The sequence below is a fragment of the Lathamus discolor genome, chromosome 3 (assembly GCF_037157495.1).
Source record: "Lathamus discolor isolate bLatDis1 chromosome 3, bLatDis1.hap1, whole genome shotgun sequence".
Classification (NCBI taxonomy): Eukaryota; Metazoa; Chordata; class Aves; order Psittaciformes; family Psittacidae; genus Lathamus; species Lathamus discolor.
The window spans coordinates 45203956-45228201 of NC_088886.1; the positions used below are offsets into that span (position 1 = coordinate 45203956).

At 37.9% G+C, this 24246-nt stretch overlaps 2 protein-coding genes and 1 long non-coding RNA gene across 8 annotated transcripts in view; 1 reads left to right on the plus strand and 2 right to left on the minus strand.

The window, feature by feature from the left end:
• The window catches only part of COL4A4 (collagen type IV alpha 4 chain), a 70790-nt gene extending 68864 nt beyond the window's left edge, over positions 1 to 1926 (plus strand). For all 4 annotated transcript variants that reach the window (XM_065674988.1, XM_065674987.1, XM_065674990.1 and 1 more), the window contains exons 46-47: positions 275 to 561; positions 1182 to 1926. In XM_065674988.1, coding sequence (XP_065531060.1) covers positions 275 to 561; positions 1182 to 1445 — 551 coding nt within the window. In that variant the 3' untranslated portion in view covers positions 1446 to 1926. The remainder of the gene's footprint in view (positions 1 to 274; positions 562 to 1181) is intronic.
• A 2777-nt stretch (positions 1927 to 4703) lies between these two features.
• On the minus strand, positions 4704 to 6668 carry LOC136012132 (uncharacterized). The gene is made up of 2 exons (XR_010611581.1): positions 6391 to 6668; positions 4704 to 5227 (listed from the first exon to the last, which is right to left on the minus strand). It is a non-coding gene; the product is annotated as an uncharacterized LOC136012132 (long non-coding RNA).
• A 1791-nt stretch (positions 6669 to 8459) lies between these two features.
• The window catches only part of RHBDD1 (rhomboid domain containing 1), a 46059-nt gene continuing 30272 nt past the window's right edge, over positions 8460 to 24246 (minus strand). For all 3 annotated transcript variants that reach the window (XM_065674996.1, XM_065674993.1, XM_065674995.1), the window contains one exon: positions 8460 to 10864. In XM_065674996.1, coding sequence (XP_065531068.1) covers positions 10746 to 10864 — 119 coding nt within the window. In that variant the 3' untranslated portion in view covers positions 8460 to 10745. The remainder of the gene's footprint in view (positions 10865 to 24246) is intronic.

Below are 24246 nucleotides of genomic sequence, written 5' to 3' on the forward strand. Positions count from 1 at the left end.
CTATCATAACAGTTTCCCATGCTGACAAACTGCGTCATGTTTAAACACTGGATTGTGACAAATATGACTGGTCAAAGGAAGATACTTACTGGTAAAAAAAGTTTGTTTTCACTCTAACTGGCCATTTTGGTTAAGGTCTGGGGAAGTTTAAGATCTGTGAATTACATAACTCCAGTTAAAGTACAGAGTTTTGCAGCAACATTGGCCAGGATGCTACTCTCAACTTACCTAAAAAGAAGGGCAGTAATTTTCACCATGTGGTTTTTTTTTTCAGGTCTGGCAGGATCTTGTCTCCCTGTGTTTAATACCATGCCATTTGCTTACTGTAATATCAACCAAGTTTGTTACTATGCCAGTCGAAACGACAAGTCTTACTGGTTGTCGAGTGCTGCTCCTTTACCAATGACACCACTCTCTGAAGAAGAAATACAGCCATATATAAGCAGATGTGCTGTATGTGAGGCCCCAGCCCAGGCAGTAGCAGTTCACAGCCAAGATCAGTCAATTCCTCCCTGCCCGGTGAACTGGAGGAGTCTTTGGATAGGATATTCCTTTTTGATGGTAAGAGCTTGGGCACATGATCACATATACAAATATCTTTCATACATCTTTTGTGTTCTAAAGATTCAAAGATTTTCAGGTCTGAAAAGTAAACTATATCCAATGTCTAGCAAAAATTAAAAAGGAAAATTCATAAAAACAAACAAGATGAGGGTTAGTGCCAAATTGCAGAACCTGGCTATAGCTATATATACTGAAGTCATAGCCTTAAACTACACATTTCTTAACATCACAAAGATTTTGCTTGCTTGTCTTTAATAAAGAATGGGATTTTCACGTGCTAAGACACGCTTTTCAGAATTAGAGGTCCAGGTCATTTTAATGCCATTGTCTAGTCACATTTCCAATAGTTTAGGTAACAGCATCATTTAGAACTGACCGGGATTACTTTTCTTTAGTTTGATAAGTACCAGAAAATATAAATGAGCCAGCTCTAGACTTATGAGATTCACTCATTACAGAACAAATTAAGACTTTTTTCCAGCAAAGGAAGCTTACTCCAAGTTAAGATCACCAAAAACAGTGCAGTTAAAAGCAAATAAAGTCAGAAAAAAGACAGATTAACATAATTTACCTATTTTTCATGTACAGTTATCAAGTTCTTCCATTGTTCTTCCCAGCACACTGGATCTGGTGATCAGGGTGGTGGACAGTCCCTTATGTCACCTGGAAGTTGCCTAGAAGACTTCAGATCAGCACCATTCATTGAATGCCAGGGTCAGCGGGGAACATGCCAATTTTTTGCTAATGAATACAGTTTCTGGTTAACAACTGTGGTACCCGAATTGCAGTTTGCATCAGCTCCCCTATCAGGAACTCTTAAAGAAGGACAAGAGCAGAGGAAAAAAATCAGTAGATGCCAAGTATGCCTGAAGCATGGTTAACAAGCAAAACAAACCCAATTAAAATTAATTGAAAAGAAATAGTAGCACAGTGATAAAACAGGTGAACTTCTCTGTGTGATGAATAGAAGTGTTAGGTCAGTTGTCTGAACTTGAAGCTACTATGTTTTGTCCATTTTTTGCTTCTTTTTTTTGGTAATACACCACCAAAAAAAAGAACCATCACCTATAAGATGCTTATGGAACCATAGCTCTGGAGATGCTTTTTATTTTATAAAGCATTGATTATGAAAGTGTTTATAAGCCAAAGCACTAATCACCATTTGGAAAAAATTAAAACGCATTTATGCCTCCTTCATTCAGCTATAAACCCAGAACCACTAAATGTGTATTTCAGTCATGGTGAAACTACTGAAAACACAGATAAATGGAGAATTCATTATGTGCAGAAGGGCCACAAATGCTCCTTTTACCACTTAAATGAGCTGCATTTTAATAGAATGGAATAAAACATTTCCCAGCACTTTCCAGTTTGTGTTCACTTAGAGAGGTGCCCCAGCAAAAGGATTTTCAAGGAAACTAAGATCCACATCCAAGGGCCCTAATTCAAAGCAAACTCCCTCTGAAGCCATCACAACTACAACAGGCTGATCAGCCAATTTAAAGTTGGATACACAAACTCAAAGAGCAGGAAAAACAGACATTCCAGTCTCAGGCACAGGAAAATAAAACAGTCAGAGGTAAGTCCATTCAAGTGTAAATACATTCAGATGGTGCTACTTCCTTCTGACAGTTGGAGACAAGATGGAATAAGGAGTAAGACAAGTAAAACAAGTAAGATGGATTTTTGAATTGGATTTGTGTTCACTTAACTTGAACAAGTACGCATCTAAAAGACATCTGAGAGAGTCAACGACACAAAGACCGAATAATTTAAATAAGACATTTCATGGCATTTTACCATCTTGCTCTTTTATTTAAAAATATCATGCAAACCAGTCATGTTTTCCTATTATTTTGATGCAGAATTTTTGCACCTGTGCCAGTTCCATTTTACTTGGTTCTGTAAGTACATATTGCATAGGAGATGTATTTTTAAGCCAGCAGTGACAGGTTAAATATTGAATAGGTTTGTAAATTCCCATTTTATGCTTAGCTCACTCTGTAAGGCATTTGTCAGAAATACTGTACTAATTCAAAATGAAATTGCAGATAAATTGCCTAATATAACCAGACCAAAGTATAAAGCAGCATATGCTTTCATTCTGCAATTGTTTGTCCACTGCCTACAAGCAGAAAAACAATTGGTAAATTATTCATAGGGAACCTAATTATTAAATTAGGTGTGAAAAGGAATAGCTGAAACTATTCATGAATAAAAACACTCCTAAAGGCAATGGCCTTATGCTAGTGCTTATAGCCCAAATTACCCTTACTATTGTGTTCAAGAGCTTCGGCTCTTGCGTAGGCCCAGTAAAGAAGTGAATTTTATCTTAACCAGCAGGCAGGATATTAATAGCAACGCGGAAAATTATGGTGGTGCACTTAGAGGTCATCTGAATTAGAGCCATTTGAGGTGAACTGCTCTGGAATTAAATTCAGAACCTGCGATTTGCAATGTGGAGACTTGCTCACCCCTCACCCTGGTGAAGGGAGGCATCTGGGTGGCTAGGAAGCAGGGAGGATGCCTGGCTGACTCATGGCAAATCCTCAGGGCAGGGGTCAGAATTTTCTCTCTCCTTCAAATCCCTCCACATCAGGACTTCTGGAAGATCACTAGTGGAGGAAAAATACTGCATAGCCTGGGTCCTGGCCTGCTGCAAGAAATGTGACAATTTTATCTTCATTTTCTGTTCTTCCTAAGCCAAGAGATGCACAGGCCCAATACTGAAAAGATCTTTTGAAAATTTGGTGCATACAGAGCACACGATACTAAAAGCAAAACTGACAACAGGTATCACTCGTTTTATCACAATGGTGCTGCATTACAGAAATGGTATTTTTAAAGCGTACTTTAAACTCATTTGTGTACAGTAGCATTTCTGGATTTGAAGTCCATGTTTCACATGCTAAAACCATCTGACAGCATGAGATAACACAGAAGATGCTTAAACTCCAAACAGATAAAATGTTTAGCTGGGCTTGTGAGCAAAACCGAACTTGCAACTTCCTACAATAGAAGTGCACCTGCCATGGGCCAGACCTGCTGTTCCCCCTGGCTGTCATGCGCCTTCATATCAGCAACATCATGTTGCTGGTTGCTGCTGATCTGCTGTGAAGCACTGGCTCTGGTTGGCAGCCAGGCACCTACCCAGCTGCTTCTTCCACACCGAGCAGGACAGGAAAGGAAACTGGAGGAAAAGCAGCAAGAACACTCATGGGTCAAAAGACAGTCAGGGAAATCACCAAGTGCTGGTGTGGGCTAAAGAGAATCAACTCGGTATTTCATTTATTGTAAATTAGCATAAATATTTAATTACTGATTCAGGTTTTGGGAAACATGTTGCCAAACCTTAAAACTCCTTTCCTCCCACTTTCTCAGGCTCAACTTCACCCCAGGTTCCTCTCTGCCCCCTTGATATTGGTACAGGTCCCTTCAGCTACAGGTGGAGCAAAATAGGGGGGGGGGGTGTGTGTGTGCCAGGAACAAAAGGGGTTTCTCTGTGCTGCTCTTTCCTTCTCCTTTCCTGTGCTCTGGCACTGGTCATTCATGGGCTGAAATCCTTTTGAGGGAGTACCTGCTCTGGCACAGGTCCTCCAAGGGCTCCAGTGCCCTCAGTGACGTGCCTGCTCTGCCACGGAGTACCCACCTCCTCCAGACCTTGGATTCCTCAGATCAGAAAGCTGCTTAAAGACTCATTCCCAGAACTGCATTATTATGTGCAACAAGTTTAAGCAAAACTGAGGAATTCTTCCAAGATACACTCTTAACCAAACAGTTCTTTCCTACTTTGGCTGGTTCATAAGCACCAGAGAAAAACAAAGAAAAGTACCAAAGCAGACAAAACCAACAGAATTCTTCTAGTCCATACATGTTCTTGTCAGTGTTTAAAGCAAATTAGACAAACCTTTTATCCATCAACCCAACTTCTTTACTTGTTTGAAAAAGATACCCCTAATGTCTTAAAGCACACTATTGAGGAAAACCTAAATTTGACCTGCATTACGCCTTCTGCTCCTGGTACACAGCCGGAGATTGCCAGTCTGCAATGGCTGGGCAGCTCCCTGGGACAGCATGCATGAGCACATCATCAGCCCCCAGCTGTTCATTAAGTTTTGCCGCAATGCAGACTCAGGAAATAAACCACATTCGCCTGGGGACTTTATTTATTGTTTCACAGTGACTACTGCAAATAACACCGCTTTCCACTGCCACCCCAGCCTGGCACCTGGCCTTCTGAGGTCTCACAAGCAATCCTTCAGTAGCTTTTAATTTAATTCCATAGGCCATACATGAAGACTGCAAAAATGAGGACTTCTGTTCTAATGCTTTCCATGCCTTGGAAACCTCTGAGCAAGAAAGACAAACACATTCAAGACCACGGGGAAGATTTGTAATGGGGAACAGTCGTTTGCAAGAATGAAGGATTGCTCCAAAGCTGGAGCAGCAGTCAGGCAAGGACAGAGCCCATCTGCCTTCACCCCACAATGATAAAAAGCTTCTGAAAACTCTTGATAACCTTACAGCAGGTGAAGCAGTTGCTTCATCAAGATGGAGATCTCTTTTGTGACTGGATCCTGTTCCACAATCCGCATTTTCCATGTACCAAACAACAAAAACAGCCCTTGAAATCCTGCCCACCTTGACCAGCTGGGAAATGAGCCTGATGGATTAAAAAAAAAATGACCATCAGCATTCAAACAGATACTGCCCCATATTCATGTTCAGCCTCTTTTCTAGTCACTTCATCCAGATGTTCCAAAAGGTACTGGAAGTTCACCTAGAGATGGTATTCCTCATTCTGGATTTCAGTTCTGTACATACATGTAGCAGGGAAAAAGAAATGAATAATGTATATTTTAATACAGTCAGAAGCCTCAGCTTCTGATATATTGTGCAGCTTTATAAGACATTCTTTAACTTGCTCTGTGGGCAAATCCAGGTTGACAGAAGTGGTCCACCCACCAATAGCTCTTAAATGATCCCTGTAAGTAATAGTTTGGTGAAGGACATAAGGTAATGCAACATTCTGCACTAAGGCAATGACATTTACTGTTTTATCTGCTCAACTGCCCTGAAGAGAGATATGTTTAACCTGCTCCAAAGACTAAAGAAGGAAATTCCAGATTATCCCTAGCCTATTTGAAAAGTCCACTATCTACATGTTTAGAATTCCTTTCCTTGCATTCGTTTTGCTGCTAATGAGGCAAATTCCTTCTTCTCAGTGGACAAGAGAGATAAACTTATCACTGTTCTCATGCAGCAGAAGACTGCTACCACATGGGTACTCATCTTCTCCTTTACTAACCCAATTCCTTTACCATTCTGAGCACATCATATAAACAAAATACCCAAGCCATATTACATTTGCATGGAAAACTCTCTCTCTCCCAGTTTTCACAGCTCCTGAAAGAACAAATGGGTATCAGCATTCATTACAAGACTTAGAACCTTTAGAAAACACGATATTCTTTTAGAAACAGATCTGAAATCGAAAGCTGAGAATTGTTAATGTTTCCTTGCCCTCTGAAATCTGGTAACAAAGAAGAAATTACCAATTTTATTTTTTTTCATACGTAGTAAGCAATTAGAGGGTTACAATAAACACACAAAATGATTCTGCCCCTCATGTCTGCACACTCATTCAGGAAGCCACAGCACAAACCCCGAAATGTGTTAGCCAGCTGTTCTGTTGAAGTGTGATTCAGTCATTCACGGCTAAACAACAATTGTTACAATCCATCAGTCACAGAATCAGACAGGAAAATGAACTGCAACACCCGTTCCCCTCACACCGCAACAACAGAAGAGGCAGCTGCACCTCACCTGGTTCTCCAGCTGTTGATTCAAGTTTCGCTCAGACTTGCCACGCAAGCTTCAGACACTGCACCCCCATTAACTTCCATGGTCAGCAGGTTTAAAGGTTCAATGGCTCTTTCTGTATTTTAAGAGTATATCCACTAAGCATATATGGGTATCATAATCAAAGACAGCAAGCAAAGTTACTTTTGTCCTGCAGGCATTTCCAATCATGCAATTACTACAGAGGAGAAAAGGCAAGTCATTTTGCCTTTATTTGATTAACTACCTTGAACGAACAATGCTCACAGCTGCTTTGTTCATATCATCTGCAATTTAAGCTCCTTAATATATATGTATATATAAATATAAATATATAAAAATAAGATCTAAGAAGTCTGCCATAAAGACTGTTGCTGCAAGGACAGGTTTGCCCTAACAGGTATACTCTCTTTCCTCCTTTTGGAGCTATCAAAACTGGGACTTGCATCAGCTCAATCAAAATGGTCTCCTGGGAAGGTCTGTTTCAATAGATAATTTCCTTCTCTACCCAGCCACATCATCATTCCACACACCTTTATATACATCACATTTGATGAACCAATACTTAGGTTCTTTTTTCCTTAGCTGTATATCTGTGGTATGGGCAAATTATATTTTATGGCCTTAAAGTTCTTTTCCAACCTAGCTGATGCTGTGAATCTGTTGAGTTATATTCTCCCTTTCACTTGCAACTAAAACCAAACTAAAAAAACCCAACAAACAAACCAAAAAACAAACCAAAAACCAACCAAAACCCACCAACCCCCCAAAAAACCCAACTTTTCTGAAGTGGGCAGTCCCTTCACGCTTTATAACACTGGAGTTGAAGTGTTCTTAAGGTATATGTGAAAAACAAACTTAAAAAAAGAACCATGAAAATCCCAGGTTTCATTTGCACCAAGCAAGTAGGGAAACCTTGTTTGAGAGGCAGCCACCAAAATCAAAGCTTCAACCAGAAATTCTCTAAGAGGAGTATGGAACAGCAGAATCCACGTGCTCTTTCCCTATATCCTTCTCCCCAGCACCAAGATGCCAATTTGAGGATGCACAACAGTTTTGGCTCTCATTTTCTGCCTACACTCACCTAGCACAGGCTCTCCCACTGCGGCATGGAACATGTTCAAATGCTGTTCTCAGTATTTTAAATGGCATTTTATCCCCCTTAGGAGAAATGGTACTGCCAAGAAAAAAACCGTACATACACAAGAATACACAATTTCCCTGTTCTTAAAAGCAAGAGAGAAGAGGGAAGAGAATTTTAGGAGTTAAACACGCTGTTCTTTTATCACATCTTAATCCTGGACTGCAAGAAACCCCTATTTATTAGCAGTGATATGTTAGGTCATTCGACCATTAAATTTCAAGAATGTGCCTGTTAACAAGTCTGCTGATTAGGATTAATTAAGGGGGTGGAATTTCTTACACGGTACCTGATCACAGAGTTTAGAGGAAGCACGGGAAAAATCACAAGAACTCACAGCTCCCACAACAAAGGAATCAAGCTTCAGATGCCGAAATATTTTATACAGAACTACTTTTCCTTAAATAACCCTTATTTTAAGCAGGGTTAGTCAGGCACTAAATGGCATCAAAGAATACAGTGTGGAATACTCATCTACATACACTGCTCTTAATTTTTGTCCCTGGGGATATGAAGTGCAGGAGAGCATATGTTAGGAATTCATTTGCAACTTACACCTACCATGCGTAGTGCTCTGAAACCTAAACGGATGGTGTTTTTAATGGTAAAAATCCTACTAAGTATTCATAAAATAGTCTGGGTAGGAAGGGACTTTCAAAGGTCTTCTAGTCCAACTCCCCTGCAACAAGCAGGAATCATTCTGTTAATGAACTTCCCAAATACTCTTAAGTACCAGAATTTACCCAATAATAAGCCAATCACAATACTTCCACAGTTCAAAAGAAGTAAAATTAGTCCCAACATAATCGATCTGCCCCCTCAGTATCACAAGCCTTCATTTCTAACAGTACTGAAGCAGCTCTGTAATTTAAAATATACACCTTCTTAATTACTATAATGAAAACCAAAGAGCTTTAAATGTAAAAATAATATTTATTTCAATTTTACATAGAAAAAAGTCAAACCAGCTGAACAATTATTCATACCAACAACTTCTGTGAATGTTTAATGACAAGTATTTCTAACCTCACTTTACAAAAACAAGTGCTATTAAAACTGTAATCAGGGTTTTGGTTTTCCTTAAGTATGTTTTTTCAACTGACTAGTGGCTCATCCAGGGGTTTTAAATCATTAAAAATAACAGTTTAACAGACACAGCAAGTTACACTGAAACTTCTGACCACAGCATTAAAAGGTTAGTCTGAGGAACCAATGCTGCTTCCTCCTCATTTGCATCAAATTATTACCCACTGAGAAAAATATGCAAACTGTGTGGAGTTTTTTATTACTTAATTTTAGAAAACTTACCCTACTATAAAAGTATCTGCTGGTTTATTCTACGGCTACTGCATATATACAAAAACAACCAAGCCCAACAACAGAACAAAAGTTAGCATTCTTTATGTGCTAAGTGTCTTAGAATCTGCCAGAAAGCACTTTGCATAGTATTAAGTGTTTTTACACTACCTGAACGACATACCCAAAGTCACACTACAGTCGTGTCTTTTGGCTCTCAGAATCTTGAGCCACAGAGCTTGTAGCAATATTGTGCTGCTTCTTGGCATAAAAATCCACAATACATATAAAAAGGATGGTAAAAAGGAGAATGACACAGGAGAGAGAACAGCTTGTGCATTTTTAAATAAACAAACGCTTCCCCTACAGACATTAGTTACGAACAAGAAGGCGTACTCTTTAAATAAAGAGCATAGTAAAAAACTTGGTTTCAGGATTTTTTCTTTATGAAAAATACAGCAGTTATTTACATTCAAACTGTAACTCCATAAAGCACAGGTTGGTGATGGCATGTACCTGAAAAGAAACCATTATATTGCTCATCCTAATGCTCTAAATCAGTGCTGATGAAGAAATTCCAACAGGTCTGTGCCAAAAGCCAGTAATCTAATTGTTCTTGTGCAATCACACATCTTCAGGACTGAAAATAGTTATGGAGGAGCATCCCTAATTCCAGAAGAATTTCTTCTGAGAATAAAATGCCTGGGCAATAGCAATTTTTCACACTCATACTAGAACAGAAAGCCTTCAGGTTCATTAGTTAACATTACTGAGAAGGCAGATGTGCCACATGCAGGACAGCCACTGTGACAAGCAGCAACGGGAGGGTCTGTCCAAAGTGACAGCTGAGCTCTCTGGTTTCCTATCAACTACTCTAGAGTTGAATAAGGAGTCTTTTACAAAATGACAAATTCAAGGTAGCCTATTTAGAAAAGATCTCCACAAGTCTTCGGACTCTTAGTGCTGCTATTGGACATAGTGACATACATATAAAGAAATACAATTTTTAAGGCTGCATGAACATAGACAAAATACAATTTCCAAGCCTTCTCAACTCAGGGAAATAGATGCTTTGAAAAAGTCTAAGCTACTAAATAAATATATTCTTTGCCTGGCATATACACTTCCCTTTCCATAAAACTCCTAACAAATTATTTCAACTCTGTAAAGGGAAGCTTTTTTTGATTTAAAAGAAATATTTAGAAAGGCTTTCTTTTCCTTAAATATTAAAAATAATTAAGAAATTTAGGAAATCGTAAGTAGTTACAACCCTATTTTATCAGGTACAGACCCTACATAAAATGGCACGTTTTGAGGAATACTGCAACATTAAAGGCTGTATTAAATAATTCCTCAGTGTGAGGATAGTTGCAACTAGTTTTCACCCAGTTTGGAAGACTGATGAAAAGCTTAAGCACAAACTCACATGATCCAGCTGTTGTCAAAGCAATCTTTTCAAGTGACACATGCCAACCCCAAAACCAGTTGGTCATCATAAACACAGAAAAGTTCATAAGGAAAAATTGCATAGTTTTAAAGTTATATAGAAAAACTGATGTTTTTTTGTCTGTGATGCATGAAGAAAAGGTGTTGTCTGAGAATACCAGCAGTCAAAAAGCCAAGGTTGAAACTACACAAAAGAAGACAGCATGGTAAAACCACAGTTTCCTTGCAGATTTAAGGTGCATTATGATGGAGACAAAGATCACATTTTGTTTCCTATCTCACACTTTTTATGCAAGCTCCAACTTGGAGCCTGAACTCACAAAATCCTCTGCAGTTTTGCAAATAGTAGTAAAAAAGAAAAGGAAGATTACAAATGAATCTGCAGATTACAAATTAATCCACAAATAATTTGGTAACTCGGAAGAGCACTTTGCAGTTACATCAACACCTGCCAACTTCATCGTCTCTCAAACCTACGAAGCCTTTGCCTTCTTATTTCCTCTTCTGAATGCTGGTTAGGTGGAAACCAAAACCCATAGGGTCGCCGCTCATTATTATATGTTGCTCCACCAAAATCTACAAGACATAAAGAAAAAGAAACATTATGTTGTTCTGTAATACAAAAAAAAGGCACATTTATTCTGAAGCACAAAGCATTGCAACACGAAAGAAAACAGGGAGTTGAATGTTTCCAGTTCCGATCGTTTCAGGGCAATCACAATTTCCAGCGACTGCTCTGAAAGACAGTGGGAAAAAAAATACCCCAAACAAGAAAAACCCAAACAAAAAACCCAAACCACCATCAAAATCCCCACCCCCACCCTTCAAAACAAAAAACCCCAAACCAGCAAGCCACATCTAACAAGTATAAATCTGTTAGTTCACATTTTTCACAACCCTACTTTATACTGTAAACATGAAATTGTTGAACTAGCTAAATGGCCTCTGTATTTACTTTTCACAAAATAAGCTTTTGGTTTGGCTTTCAGTATTGGAGTCCAACATGCGCTGACCCATACGGGATGCACATACAGCTCCCATCCTTAGTTGGCAGCAAGCAATTTCAGAAATAAACTACATGTGGCCCCTCTGTTTGAGAGAACTGTATGCACATTAAACTGAGAAGAAATAGCACACCAAGACCAAACGTTCTCTTCCCTGGCACCCCAAGAGACGACAAGAACAGGCTATTCCAGTAGCTCTTCACAATTCACATAAAGACACTGAGCAAAGAAACAAGATTATGGTTACACATCTGCTCAACTGAAGGGCTCTGGGAAACAACACTATGTCTGCCTTCTAAGCATAGATATACTGTTAAGAACAAGCAAATTAGCTTTAAAGGTAACACAACAGCCTTTGTAACCTCCAGCATTTTTTAAGCTTTCACCTCTGGATCTCATTTAAATTAGCAAAAGTGAATCTGGAAAACAAATAGTAAGTCAGGTACTATTATGTTTGTTTTCGAGATGAACTTCAAATACAGGTGTATCCTGTACCAGAAATCGTAGCAAACACAGAAGGCCTGTTCACATGGCATTAAGTCAGGAAGTTGAAGTTACGAAGCGGCACTGCTAGTTTCCAATCCAATTACAGAGGCATTTCAGCTTGTAGAGTACTCACCAATAAATGTATGATTTGGTGAAAATATTTAGAATATGTTCATAATAGGGGTTTTTTGTTTACCAAAAAAGTCCAACTCTTGGAAAATGCTTCCAGAGAGAACTACAGATGCTCGAACTCTAACAGGCAGCACTGTTAACATAAATGTTTAGAAAATGAGATGCACTCATTTTTTCAAATTCACATTAACATACAGGAAATGAACTTAATTTATATCCCAGGATTTTATCTTCAGCTTCTCCCTGTGTCTCAACTTGCTAGAGATAATTCTGAACATTTAAGCTGTTACTCTGCCTCTGAAAGCGCTATGCCATCCTCTGACAAATGTTGTTCGAACTAGTACAGAAAGCCAACATGCACTGGAAGTCCCAGAGCTTGGCACGGGTCACATTAATCGCAATGCTTCTCCATTTTATGCTTTTTAAATGCAAGAGCAATCTCCTTGTTTAAAAAATAAAACCAATTGGTTAATACAGTCTGCAGCGCGAGCAGAATGGGTTCCTTAACAAAAAAAAAAAAAATAAGCTCAACTGAATATTCACTTACTACATTTATTTGCCCTCATTTTACTTTCTTATACATACAAGAAAGTTTGTTTGAAAAGAAAAAAAACCACCAGTTTTTCTGTGCCCTACTGATCACAAGCTGAGGAAAAAAACCATAGGATTACAGTGTTTTTTTAAACCCAAAGATAATCAATTTAGAAATTTAAAATACCCAATAGCTTCACATTGGAAGACTCAATGCAAGGTAGACATCAGACCCTTTCATAATAGCGCAGAGATGTCTAATTAAAAGGCCTGAGAAAGCACAATAAATCTTTTGAAGTCAACATTTATGAATTGCAGGTACATCCTGGAACACAAATGAAGGTATCTGCATGTATTTACCTTACTCATCATCTAAGAGTGAGTAAAGAAATTGTTAAATAACGCTGAATTCACGGAATCATAGAAGAGAATCATAGAATAGTTAGGGTTAGGAAAGGACCTCAAGATCATCTAGTTCCAACCCCCCTGCCATGGGCAGGGACACCTCACACTAAACCATCCCACCCAAGGCTTCGTCCAACCTGGCCTTGAACACCGCCAGGGATGGAGCATTACACAGATGAATTCATTACAACATTCTCAATGATGTTTATGTTGTCATGGCAAGAAAATTTATGACAAAAATCATTACGATTCTTAGGTTTTTTTATTTGTATGTAATACCTGGGATGAATAAATGGAAAGGAGAATCAGCAAGCTAAGGGCTTTTCATAGTATTATTTATATATAATATCAATATTAATATAACACTAAAAAGCCTAATATTTCTTTATATTGACTTTTGATGGGGAGACTTTGAATATTAGCAATAGCTGAAAGACAGAACTTTTGATATACGAATTGCAGTTTAATCATGACCCTGACTGCACAAAGGCTGCACCACACCGGGTCAAAACTGCAGTGTAAAGCTGAAGCTATTTTTTTTTTTAAATCATCATAATTGAGAAAATATTTGCGTTTTTAAAAATTCTTTTCTGTGGTGACATTTTCAATCAAATATCAAGGTTTCTCATGAAAACATTTATTTTTCTATCTAGCATAATTGGTTAGTTTTTATTTAAGAAATCAGATACCAATTTTACAGTTGAAACAAATACTTGCAGAGTCTCCATAAATACACTCAACACTTCAAATATAAGATGCACTTTAATAAGCACTAGAAATAGAATGAGATGCTGTAAATAGACATAAAATGCTATTTTATGTTGAACCAAAAATAAAAGACTGATAATGTATTTCAAAAAGCTTTATGTTCAAAAGAAGACATTATTTTACATCAAACAATAGTGAGGAACGAAGTTGTCTGAATAGGAAGGCTTAAATACATGGGGTTTTATTATACAGATATATATATATATTTAATTATCCTGTTACATGTTGTGTTGCTTTAAGCAGTTCAGGGATGCTTGAGGAACAATACAAATAATACGACTTAGAACCCATGCAGATCCATTCGTTTTAGTAAAGGATGCTCAAGACGACAGCTACAACTGGGCCACCTTTCTCTCCTCCCTCGAGAAATTAAACAAAAGGACACAATATTAAATTCACACATTTAATTATGTGCATAAGTCTCCATCAGCAAGCAAGAAAGTGATTAAATAATGACATCTTGGAGCCTTACACCATATCTTGGCAGGGAGGCAGCCAGCAGTGGGTGGGTGCTCCTGCCAGGTCCAGGGACATCACTGGCTCACCCAACAGCTGGCACTGGAGCTGCACAGGCCACCATGGAAATAAGGACAATCTCCAGCCTACAAAGTATTCTGCACTGTAAGCAGAAATAGGGTTATTTTGAAACAGATGGGCTCTAGAGAAACTGCTGCACTGAAAATTATGGAGTTGTTTAATGTCTGGCTGGTTTGAAACCTAGGGATTATTTGCCAGCATCTACCAGTTTCTCTGTCACATTAGGTTCTATAAAGAGGGAAGCAAAGTGAAAGCCACTGGAACACAGATACTTTTTTCCTTTACTAAATCAGTCCTGAATTCAGAACGTGCTATACTGTATACAGTGCTTTGCAGCAGAACGTCTGCCCCAACAAGAACAACCGTATAGCGAACATCTTAACCCTGAAGCCAAACAATTAACACAGCTATCTTGTATGCAAGAATCCTCTAAGTTTTGACTATCTTCTTATCAAATAAAATTTGTCTAGTGTTTTTCTCATTTTAGGCACCTGCAACACCACGCTATCACACCTGGACACACACAGCACGCTTTGAGACTTTTCACTGTAACGGTGATAAGCTCATAGCCCGCTGTGCCAGATCAGCACTTCAAATACTAAAATGCAGTCAACCTGATGCATGATCTAGATGAGCAGACAGGAAGAGGTGAAAAAAGCCCTAACATTGTTAGCGACAACATCACTTAGGATATTTTGGTGGAAATGGCAAGCCTGCAAATGTAAAGGGAAGTATTAATTTTTCTTACCAGTAGATAATATGAAAAGAAAACCCAAGCCTCAGAATCAAAGACAACTTCTGTGCCGCGAAGACAGCACTCAGGTAAAGGGGCATATTTGACATCACTGGAATTAGAAGTTCTAGCTACATGAGTCTAAAATATAACTCAGAACTTCTCTTTTGAATACAAAATGTGAACCTCCATCCAAACTCACTGCAAATGCAAACAGACCACTCCACAAAGCAGCACACAGATTTCACAGAAACACCAGAGAGACTGATCCGTCTGTGGCACAGCAAGCCTTGCTTGACAGCAAAGTAAAACTCATTGAGCCAGACGGCAGCGCAAATGAGCCATCCATTTAGTCTTCACCTATACACTGCCCTCTAATCATCAAGATCAGAGGTAAGGCCAATTTGAAACATGCCATTCTGACAGCGTAACAATATTGTAGAATGTCTGTGAAGTGTGCGGTTTTTGCTCCCCTGCATGAAATTCAACATAAGAAAGAAAAAAAATCAGCTGGTCATCTTACAGGGTGAGCCATGCAGACAAAGCCTCCACATGGGTTTTAAGTTCTGCTTGCAGTACAAGCCACAGAAGTGTTACATCAAACACACTCGATTTTTCCTCCCCTCTGAAATAACGGCCTTAGTTTTAGATTAGATAATAGGATTTGCACAACAGTTTCTGTAAGCTTCAGGAATAATCTATCCAAGCCACCAAACTGTGAAAGTCTGACCGGCAGAACGTGCCATTAGGTGCTTCATAAATACTGATGCTGCTAGATAAAAGAATACAAGTGTAGGAAATACGTAGTGACGGTATGACAAAGCAGGGTGCCTGTATTTCTTTTGGATGCTGCCTTTAGTCGTGTTAAAGAAGAACCTAGAATATTTCAGTTGACTAGCTTACAGTTTTCAGCATCATTATCCTCCTGGTACTAGTCAATGTGCTACCCATACAAACACCAAACTACCCAAACACTTCCATACCCATGCGAAGGACAAACTTCTCATTTCCAAACCCCTCCTATTTATATGATCATTTTCAACAAAAGTAACTGTTGTGGAGGATAAGTACAGACAAATGGTAATATCTTTTCAACTCCGTGAGTACCATACAGCTAACTAAAACGCAGAGATCTCTGATCTGACAGAAAAGACTTGTCCATTCCAAGAGGAGAGCCCTTAACAGATGCCTCAGATATAATTTAATGTACAAGTGTACACACAGATAATAGTGGCTTGATTTTCCTAGCCTTTGAAAGGTGTGAATGACAGGAAGCCTAGCCTCAGCACAGCCAAGGTTCAGGAAAGAAATGAACCTGTTGGAGAGGGTCCAGAGGAGGGCCACAGAAATGATCAGAGGGTGGGAGCACCCCTCCTATGAGGAAAGGCTGAGAGAGTTGAGTTTGTTCAATCTGGAGAAGACTCTGGGGACACCTTATTTCAGCCTTTCAGTACTTAGAAGGGGCCTCTAAGAAAGATGGGAAAAGACTTTTCAGCAGGCTCTGTTGTGATAGGATGAGTAGTGATGATTTTAATATAAAAGAGGGGAGATTCAGGCTGGACATAGAAGATTTTTTCACTGTGAGGGTGCTAAAATCCTGGCACAGGTTGCCCAGAGAGGTGGTACATACATCATTCCTGGAGATATTCAAGGCCAGGCTGGATGTGATTTTGGGCAACCTGACCTAGTTGAAGATATCCCTACTCATTGCGGGGGGCTGGACAAGACCTTTGAAGGTCCCTTACAACCCAAATCATTCTATGATTTATACTTAAGTATTATAATTCACAGCAAGCTCACTGTAGGATTTCCTCTTCTTTTTCTGGAAATTGTGTTTTCTGCAGCCAGCAAAATGCTCAAAGACTGTTAGTTTGGGTACTTGCAAATGGGACAGTTAGGATCATCTCATGTAGACGTTACCATTTTACCCAGCTCAACAGCTTCATTGCATCTTCTATATTATCATGTCTGATTATATAACAGAGTGTCAGCATCTGTACCTGTGTTGTCAAAGGAGTAACAAATGCTCTATTCATTAGCTTAAGAAGTCACAGACCCGACAACCTTTTCCCATCTTTTTTTTAGGAACTGTTTCAAGTCGAAAGATAGATCACCAAAGTGAAGATGGCTGTTCAGCCCCTTCAAACCTTTCTTCAAGTAAATACAGACAGTATAAACCATCTGTGTCTCTACCCTTAGGTAACCTTCCTGTGGCTCACAAAGAGAAGGCTATTTTTTTTTCTCCTGAAATTAAGAGAATGAAAATATGAAAAAATGTGTGGGAAGATGACTACATATGGAACCCTTCAGTACAGACTTCTCAAGAAAAAAATCTGTTTATGTCCCTTGGGGGTCCCAGAATGGCATTCCTCAGGAAGCAGGTTAAGATGGTTAAAATAAGTAAGATTAATATTATTTATCAATCCTATTTAGCACTGGTGGTTTGAAAATATTTAATCACATGTCACACCAACTTAGAACACTCGCTTGGCTTTCATTTATACCACTTATATGTAATGTATTTCTTCTATAAATAGTATGCCCTGCTAGCTCATATAATGGCAGGATATAATTAAAGTTCACAAACTACTCTTCAGCATGCTACAGATTACATACTATGTATCACATTGCCATATCTGTGGTATACACCTGATTTACCTTACTTTTTAATACAAAATACCAATATTTAGTGTTCTATTTAAGAACACTTAAGGCATTCTCTGAGTTTTTATAAGCATCTAAACATGTATTTTTAATGCATAATCAGATATTTTTGATGCATATGGAATTGGAAGTAGTAAACTGAAGGGCACAGAGAACCTACAGTCAAATGCACAGCGTGCTGTCTTAAGGTGAGTTTAAGCAACTACCTTCTGATTTATTGAGTTGTACAGAGAATCCTAAGGAAAGGAAGTGCACACGCAACATCTTTCCTCCTCTCCTACTTTAGAAGGACTACGAGGCTTCCAGAAAGAGTTGAGGCAAACAAAACACTGTTTTATGTTGCACTAGAAGCCAGACAGGAGCTACAACTGGAAAAAAACCTATAAAATAGCAAATCTTTGATTCTCTCACCTTTCTCTCTGCAGAACACAGACATGCTATACAGCCTGAAAGATTTTGCTTTTAGCACAGATACAAGTGGACTGTTAGATAAGCAAGTGAGATCAACCTTGAACAGAGTCTCTCTCCCTTGTTTTTAAAAGAGGATTATTTTAATCATGCCTCAAAATCTCATCTTTGTGGTACCAATATCAACAAAATAACGGACTCTTGTTAAAGTAACAGAAGTTGTTAAAAGCACATTGGTAACATTTTGAGACTATCAGTAACTGCCTCAGAATAAGGCACAAGTTAACTGCACACTCAGATCATGCATTTGAAACAAATAATCAGCACTACAATGCAGAAGTAAGAGGATATAGACCACTGCTGGACTTGATGCCCTCCAGAAAAGGGCTAAGGAAATTAAGTTTATAGCTACCTCCAATTACCATTTAGCTGGATGCTAAAAATACTACAGGAGAGATGATGTAATATAATCTCACTGCATTTCCCAACTATCTAATAATTATCCAGCTCTTAGTTCTCCCACACAGGCTAAACTCACTATTAAACTTAAAATGGTTGACATGTAATACCTAATATATCTTTCATTCCCACGTATTTAAAGGCATTTGCTAAGCAACTCAAAAAAAAAAACCCTTGACCTATATAGACTACTTAACCTATCTTTAGGCTAAGAAACAGGTATCTGTTCCTCTTCATAGTAGTAAGAAAGCTAAGAATAACTTCAGTTACAAGAAGAAATTCAGGTAGGCTGTGTATTTACCATAATCTAGAAGAAGTCTTCTGTTCAGCTGCAAATAGCAAGGTATCTTTTCCCTTGTTTCTTTAATTTATGTTCATCTATTTCAAACATCTGCAGTACATCTTTCACTGAAAAATCTGGTATTAGAGACCTCATGTTATTCCATACCCTTCTTTATGCAGTTTCTTTCCTTGGTTGGTTAGTGCATATTCACTAGCGTTTAGACATATTTTCCAATTCCATCCCACAAATGATTTTTAGACATTTGTTACTTGATAAAATTACTTAAATTACTTATTTTGCTATTCACATAACCTGTATTTTCTTCTCCGAAACAGTTTTTACAGTAAGCTGCATAGACAAAGCAAAGAATGCTAGCAAAAATACAGTGAAGTAAAACACTAAAAATGAGATCTAAGACAGGAAGGACAGCAAGAACAAAACAGGATGATCAGTTACAGAAAATATAACTGAAAAGGCTGAAAGCTTCTCTGGCAAAAAGAATGCAAATTAAATCTCATTACCCCTACAGAGTTGCTTAGAACTTTGAAGTTATGCTCAAGTTATGTCCCTACTAGTATATTTATAATCTATTAAAAAAACTGAATTAAAAAAACCAAGAATTAAACAGTATGTGCTAATGGGCCTCAGTAGCTCTACAAATCCCAAATACCATCAGGATCAGAAATAATTTTGGCAAATTATTTTATTACAAACAGCAAGTTCTCTATTAACTAAAGGCACATGGGCTTTGTTTTTCTCTTTAAACCTGTTATTAAAGGGTTCCTGAAACTTAACTGTATTTTTTCAACTAAATTCTTATCTTCAGACAAACATTGCTTCACATGAAGTTTAAGAAAAGTACTAAATAAATGCAGTATCCATTCTTTAAAGCATTCTCAGCCATAGCAATGTGCAAAAAATTGACTAAATGAAACAGGTCATATCTGACTGTTCTTAAGCTTGCTAAATGTAACTAACTGCATTAGTAAAACTTCTTGAGATAATGAAAGTAAGACTTCTTGATCAGAGCTGGCTCATGTCTAACCAGCTTTCAGGGCAGGTTGAGTTTGCTCGCAATGTCTACAACGTTGCACAGGCATATCAGATTGAATATGAAAGAAAATTTTCCAATGTATTTCTTTTGAACATAATCCTAAATCCTACTGCTGCAATCTGACAGCAACAGGGAACCTATGGAATGCTTAAAATTACTAGATTTATTTTAAAATGCCAGCTAGAGACTCCAAATAGAAAACAAAGGATAGAAGGGAAGCAAACCAGAACACAGCTTTCAGAACACAAGGATGCAAGCATTATTTTGGACAACAAGATACAATATGAAAATGTTACTTTTATATATATATATAAATATATATATTGTTTTATTGAGGCTACTAGAAATTACTGACTTATGCAGTCAGACATTCAGAAAAAGGTTCAGAACGCAATTTTTAAGAGATTCCCAATGAATAAAGTGGCTGTAGACTAAAGTCAATGATAAAACAAGAGTTAAAACGGTAAATAATGGGCAAGTCTAAAGTTATGAATGTTCACTGACCTTAGTTTACCTCTAAAAGCATCCCCAGACCAAGTCTGTTAACATGCATAAAACATATAAAATCACATTTTGGGGAAAAACCAAAAACAGACAAAAAAACAACCCAAAACAAAAAAAGAACAAAAACAAACAACTGACAAACCAAACAAAACCCAAAAAATCCCCAACCAAAACCACACAAAACCAAACCCTCCCCATCCTCCTCCCCAGAAAAAACCCCAAACCAAAACCACCACAGATCACGCCTAACAAAGATGCACTACAACAAAGAAAACCTCAAACAATATCCATTTCCCAATGCCAAGACTAAAACCCAGATGGATGAACAGAAACACCAATGAAGACTGGAGTCACTCCACAGCAGCTCCCACTTTCTCCAGAGTGGAAGACAGTGCTTTTATGCAGCACACACACAGCTTCTCCTAATTATACCCACAGCTGTTAAGTAAAACTGCCTGTTCTCCAGGAAGGTGACCCTCCAAACCTTCTGTGAAAGGAACAACATTCGTTTCTTTAAGGAAAAAGTTAAAGTTACTGAGTGGTATTAAAAAAAAAAAAAAAAAAAAAAAAACCCAAACAAAAAAAACAACACACACACACAAAAAAAAAGAAATAATATATTTAAAGTCCAGAGGCCACTGAAGCCAGTGGAGAGACTCCCATATGTATTCACTGAGTCCTGGGTAAAATCCACAAGAACAGCCTCTACCTCCACTTGCAAACTAGGCTTTTATAATAGATGTGGTGTGAATGTAAGAAGAACACCTCAAACTACAGTCAAAGATTCAACAATTTCTTTAATAACATATTGTCTTCCTATTTTAATTATCTTTAGCAGTTGAAACTTCAGCAAGAAGGAAACCATCCAAAAGGCAGCTGCATTGGCAGTACCTTCAGAAGCATTTACCTTGGAAGCCACAGGGAGAAAAAAAAGAAACCAGCATTCTGCACACATTTTAGCTGAATAAATATCTTATGTCGGTACTATAAACCTTTTCATTGCAAATAAAATCATTAATTCATTCATCTCACAAAATCTTTTGCAGCAATAATCAGAACCCAAGAACAGCTATGACACTGTCAGCTTGTTGCCAAAGGCCCAAGGAAGTTAACCCTTCAGGCAGTGATTCCAAAAATACCCAATATACTACCGAGCATTTGATGGAAAGAATGAAAGATGTGCTGCACTGCAAAAGAGAGACAGCACATCCAGAAAGTTAAATACTGAAGACAGCAATCTCAGCATAGAGCTATAATCCAGGGCAAATCAGAAGCAAATACCAGGACAAAACACAAGCAAAACAGCCTTAAAAGGCCTGCTGGTTTAGGGTGTCAAGCTGAACCTGAAATTATGTTCTAAACTATTCTCCATGTACTAGTGATACAATGCTTCGATATTTCTTATTTTCATAATTTTTCACTTTAATCGTAACTTCAAACACATTATCACCCACTTGGAATGTTGCCCTACTTTTAATTATTGTCTGTCTTTTCACCCCTCTAACAACTCTGGAATACTGCAGCCATGGAAGCCCAAATCCTTAGGCATTATTCTATACAGCAACAGACAGGACTTTTTCAGGTAAGGCACATTAGAGAAATGGGGAACATAGCCTCATTCATTTGCATAACCAACTTTTAAGTACATTGGACCATAACCCAGTTTCTGTTAATATTTTAAGAGAACATAGCTCTTTCGATTTACAAAAAAACTGCTGAACTTGTTCCCTTCTGTATGCAGTGGTGGTTCAAAGGCAGGAGGAAAACTATGCACAGGAAAGTAGAAAAGGCAAATAAAAAAGCAAACTACTGAGGTCCACATTAGCAGTTTGCACATTTTCTAGTGTTGATTCATCCATCAAAGGCATTCTTACATTCATACATTCTCCTCCAGCCATTGGAAGGAATGCTCTCCACACACTGCTCCTGAAAGGAAATCATGCCTCTCCTAGAAGAATGCCAAATGGTCTGTATGGATTCACATGTAATAATAATCCTAAAGACCGAAGAAGTGAAGAAAAAAAGTGTAGCATTCAGGACAAGAGGAAGACAGTGAAAATAAAAGGAGAAACTGATTTCCCCAGTTCTAATCCTATGGAAGCCTTTACACAATTTAAAGCTTTTGAATACACTATCAACATTGAACAAAACTGTATCAAGTACCCCTGTACCCCTGCGTCTCTTCCCAAACCAAGTACAATTGGTCCTAAACAGTATTATCTGCACTTTAGTATCTGAGCCAAACTAGCACTGCTTGAAAACTAAACACTCCCCAAGCCCCTCACTAAAATACACAAAATTTAAGACATGAGTGAATCCTACATCAACTACCATTTTTACGAAGAGACAGACAGAATTATATTGCTATACATTCATTAACCATTTACAATAGAACTCACGCTATCCTTGTTGCAAGTGGACTGTTACTTACACTTAAGCATTTGCTGAAAAAATTTCTGATTTAATATTCTGGAAATTTGCCTGAAGAAAGTGCTCATGATCAGGACCACAGAGCACAGCTGTGAATTTAGAAAGATATTTAGAACAAGAGCTCTACTCAGAGGTGAAAGCATTTTTCCAAAAAGCCTTAAGAATCAGATGCAAGTTCTAGCATATGACTTTATGAAATGTATTTTAATCTGACATCATGCACTGCATATTTGAGCATATAATCTATTTTAAGACAGTTCTATGGAAAACCATTATAGTCAAATGCAATGACTGGCATTCCTACAATTGCAGAAAGGAAAAACAATACAGATTGGAAAAAGAAATGAATTATACAGCATTTCTCTATAGTCTTATCACATAAGTTTCATTTTTATTACAACCTTCCATGGATTTGGCAGATTTCATAGACTGCTAATTAAAAATCCAGTCTCGGTAGAAGATAACAAGTATGAACCTTCAAAATTTCAAAGAATAGATAAGCCAGATGCCTAGGTATTTCCTAACTACAAATGTACCTATTACTAGACCATCCTTAGTCTCAAAGCCAGGTTGAACAGAGCCTTGGGTGCCATGGTTTAGTGTGAGGTGTCCCTCCCTATGGCAGGGGGGTTGGAACTAGATGATCTTGAGGTCCTTTCCAACCCTATCTATTCTATGATTCTATGATCCTTGGCCATCTAAAAACCTCTGAGTGGATGGGGTGTGTTTTTTTGTTTTGTTTTAAATTAGAAGTAGAGAAACGCATTTATAGACAGTCTCATAAAATATAAGAGAAATAACTATATATGTATACTCATAGGCATTTCTCTTTAATCACAAACTATAAAGACTACCAGCTACATGTTAAGAAAAAAACCTTAGTCTCAAGAGAAAGAGGAAAATTCCTTTGTGCAGACATGATCTTGCATGGAATTCTTAACGTTATTGAGACTGAAAGACAGACACAAGTTCCACTCTCAAGAAATACCAACACCCACCATAAGAAAAATCCAAATCCACTTCCTACACTAATCAAGATATTGTTTCTGAGTAGAACAGCAAGTAAACAACAGATAAGAGATACTGTATACTCTCTATACTGGGGTTACTTTAAGGATGGCTGCTAATACTAGAAAAAAAAAGATATAAACTAACCCAAAAAATTATACTAAGCAAAAATTACACCCATATATTATAACTTCACAGAAAATCATGTATCTTAAATATCAAATCCAGAATTATTTTCCTGACTTAAAGGGGAGAGTTATTGTAATTTGTAACCAACACAGAAGTATGAGACTAAGAATGGTAAGAATTACATTAAACAAAACAAACCAAACCAAACAAGAAACACCAAAAAACCACCACAAAACAAAAAACCCCAAACCAAACAAATAAAATCCCCACACGCCCACAAAGCATCTTTGGGGGAAAAGAAAATGCTGTTTAAAAGATTCTTGTTTGAATATCTGAATATCTTTGAATGTCTAAAACTGGGACTGGAAAGAACAGAAACAGTTTTCCTAAATGGACCTAAATCATTATGACAGTTTGACAGTA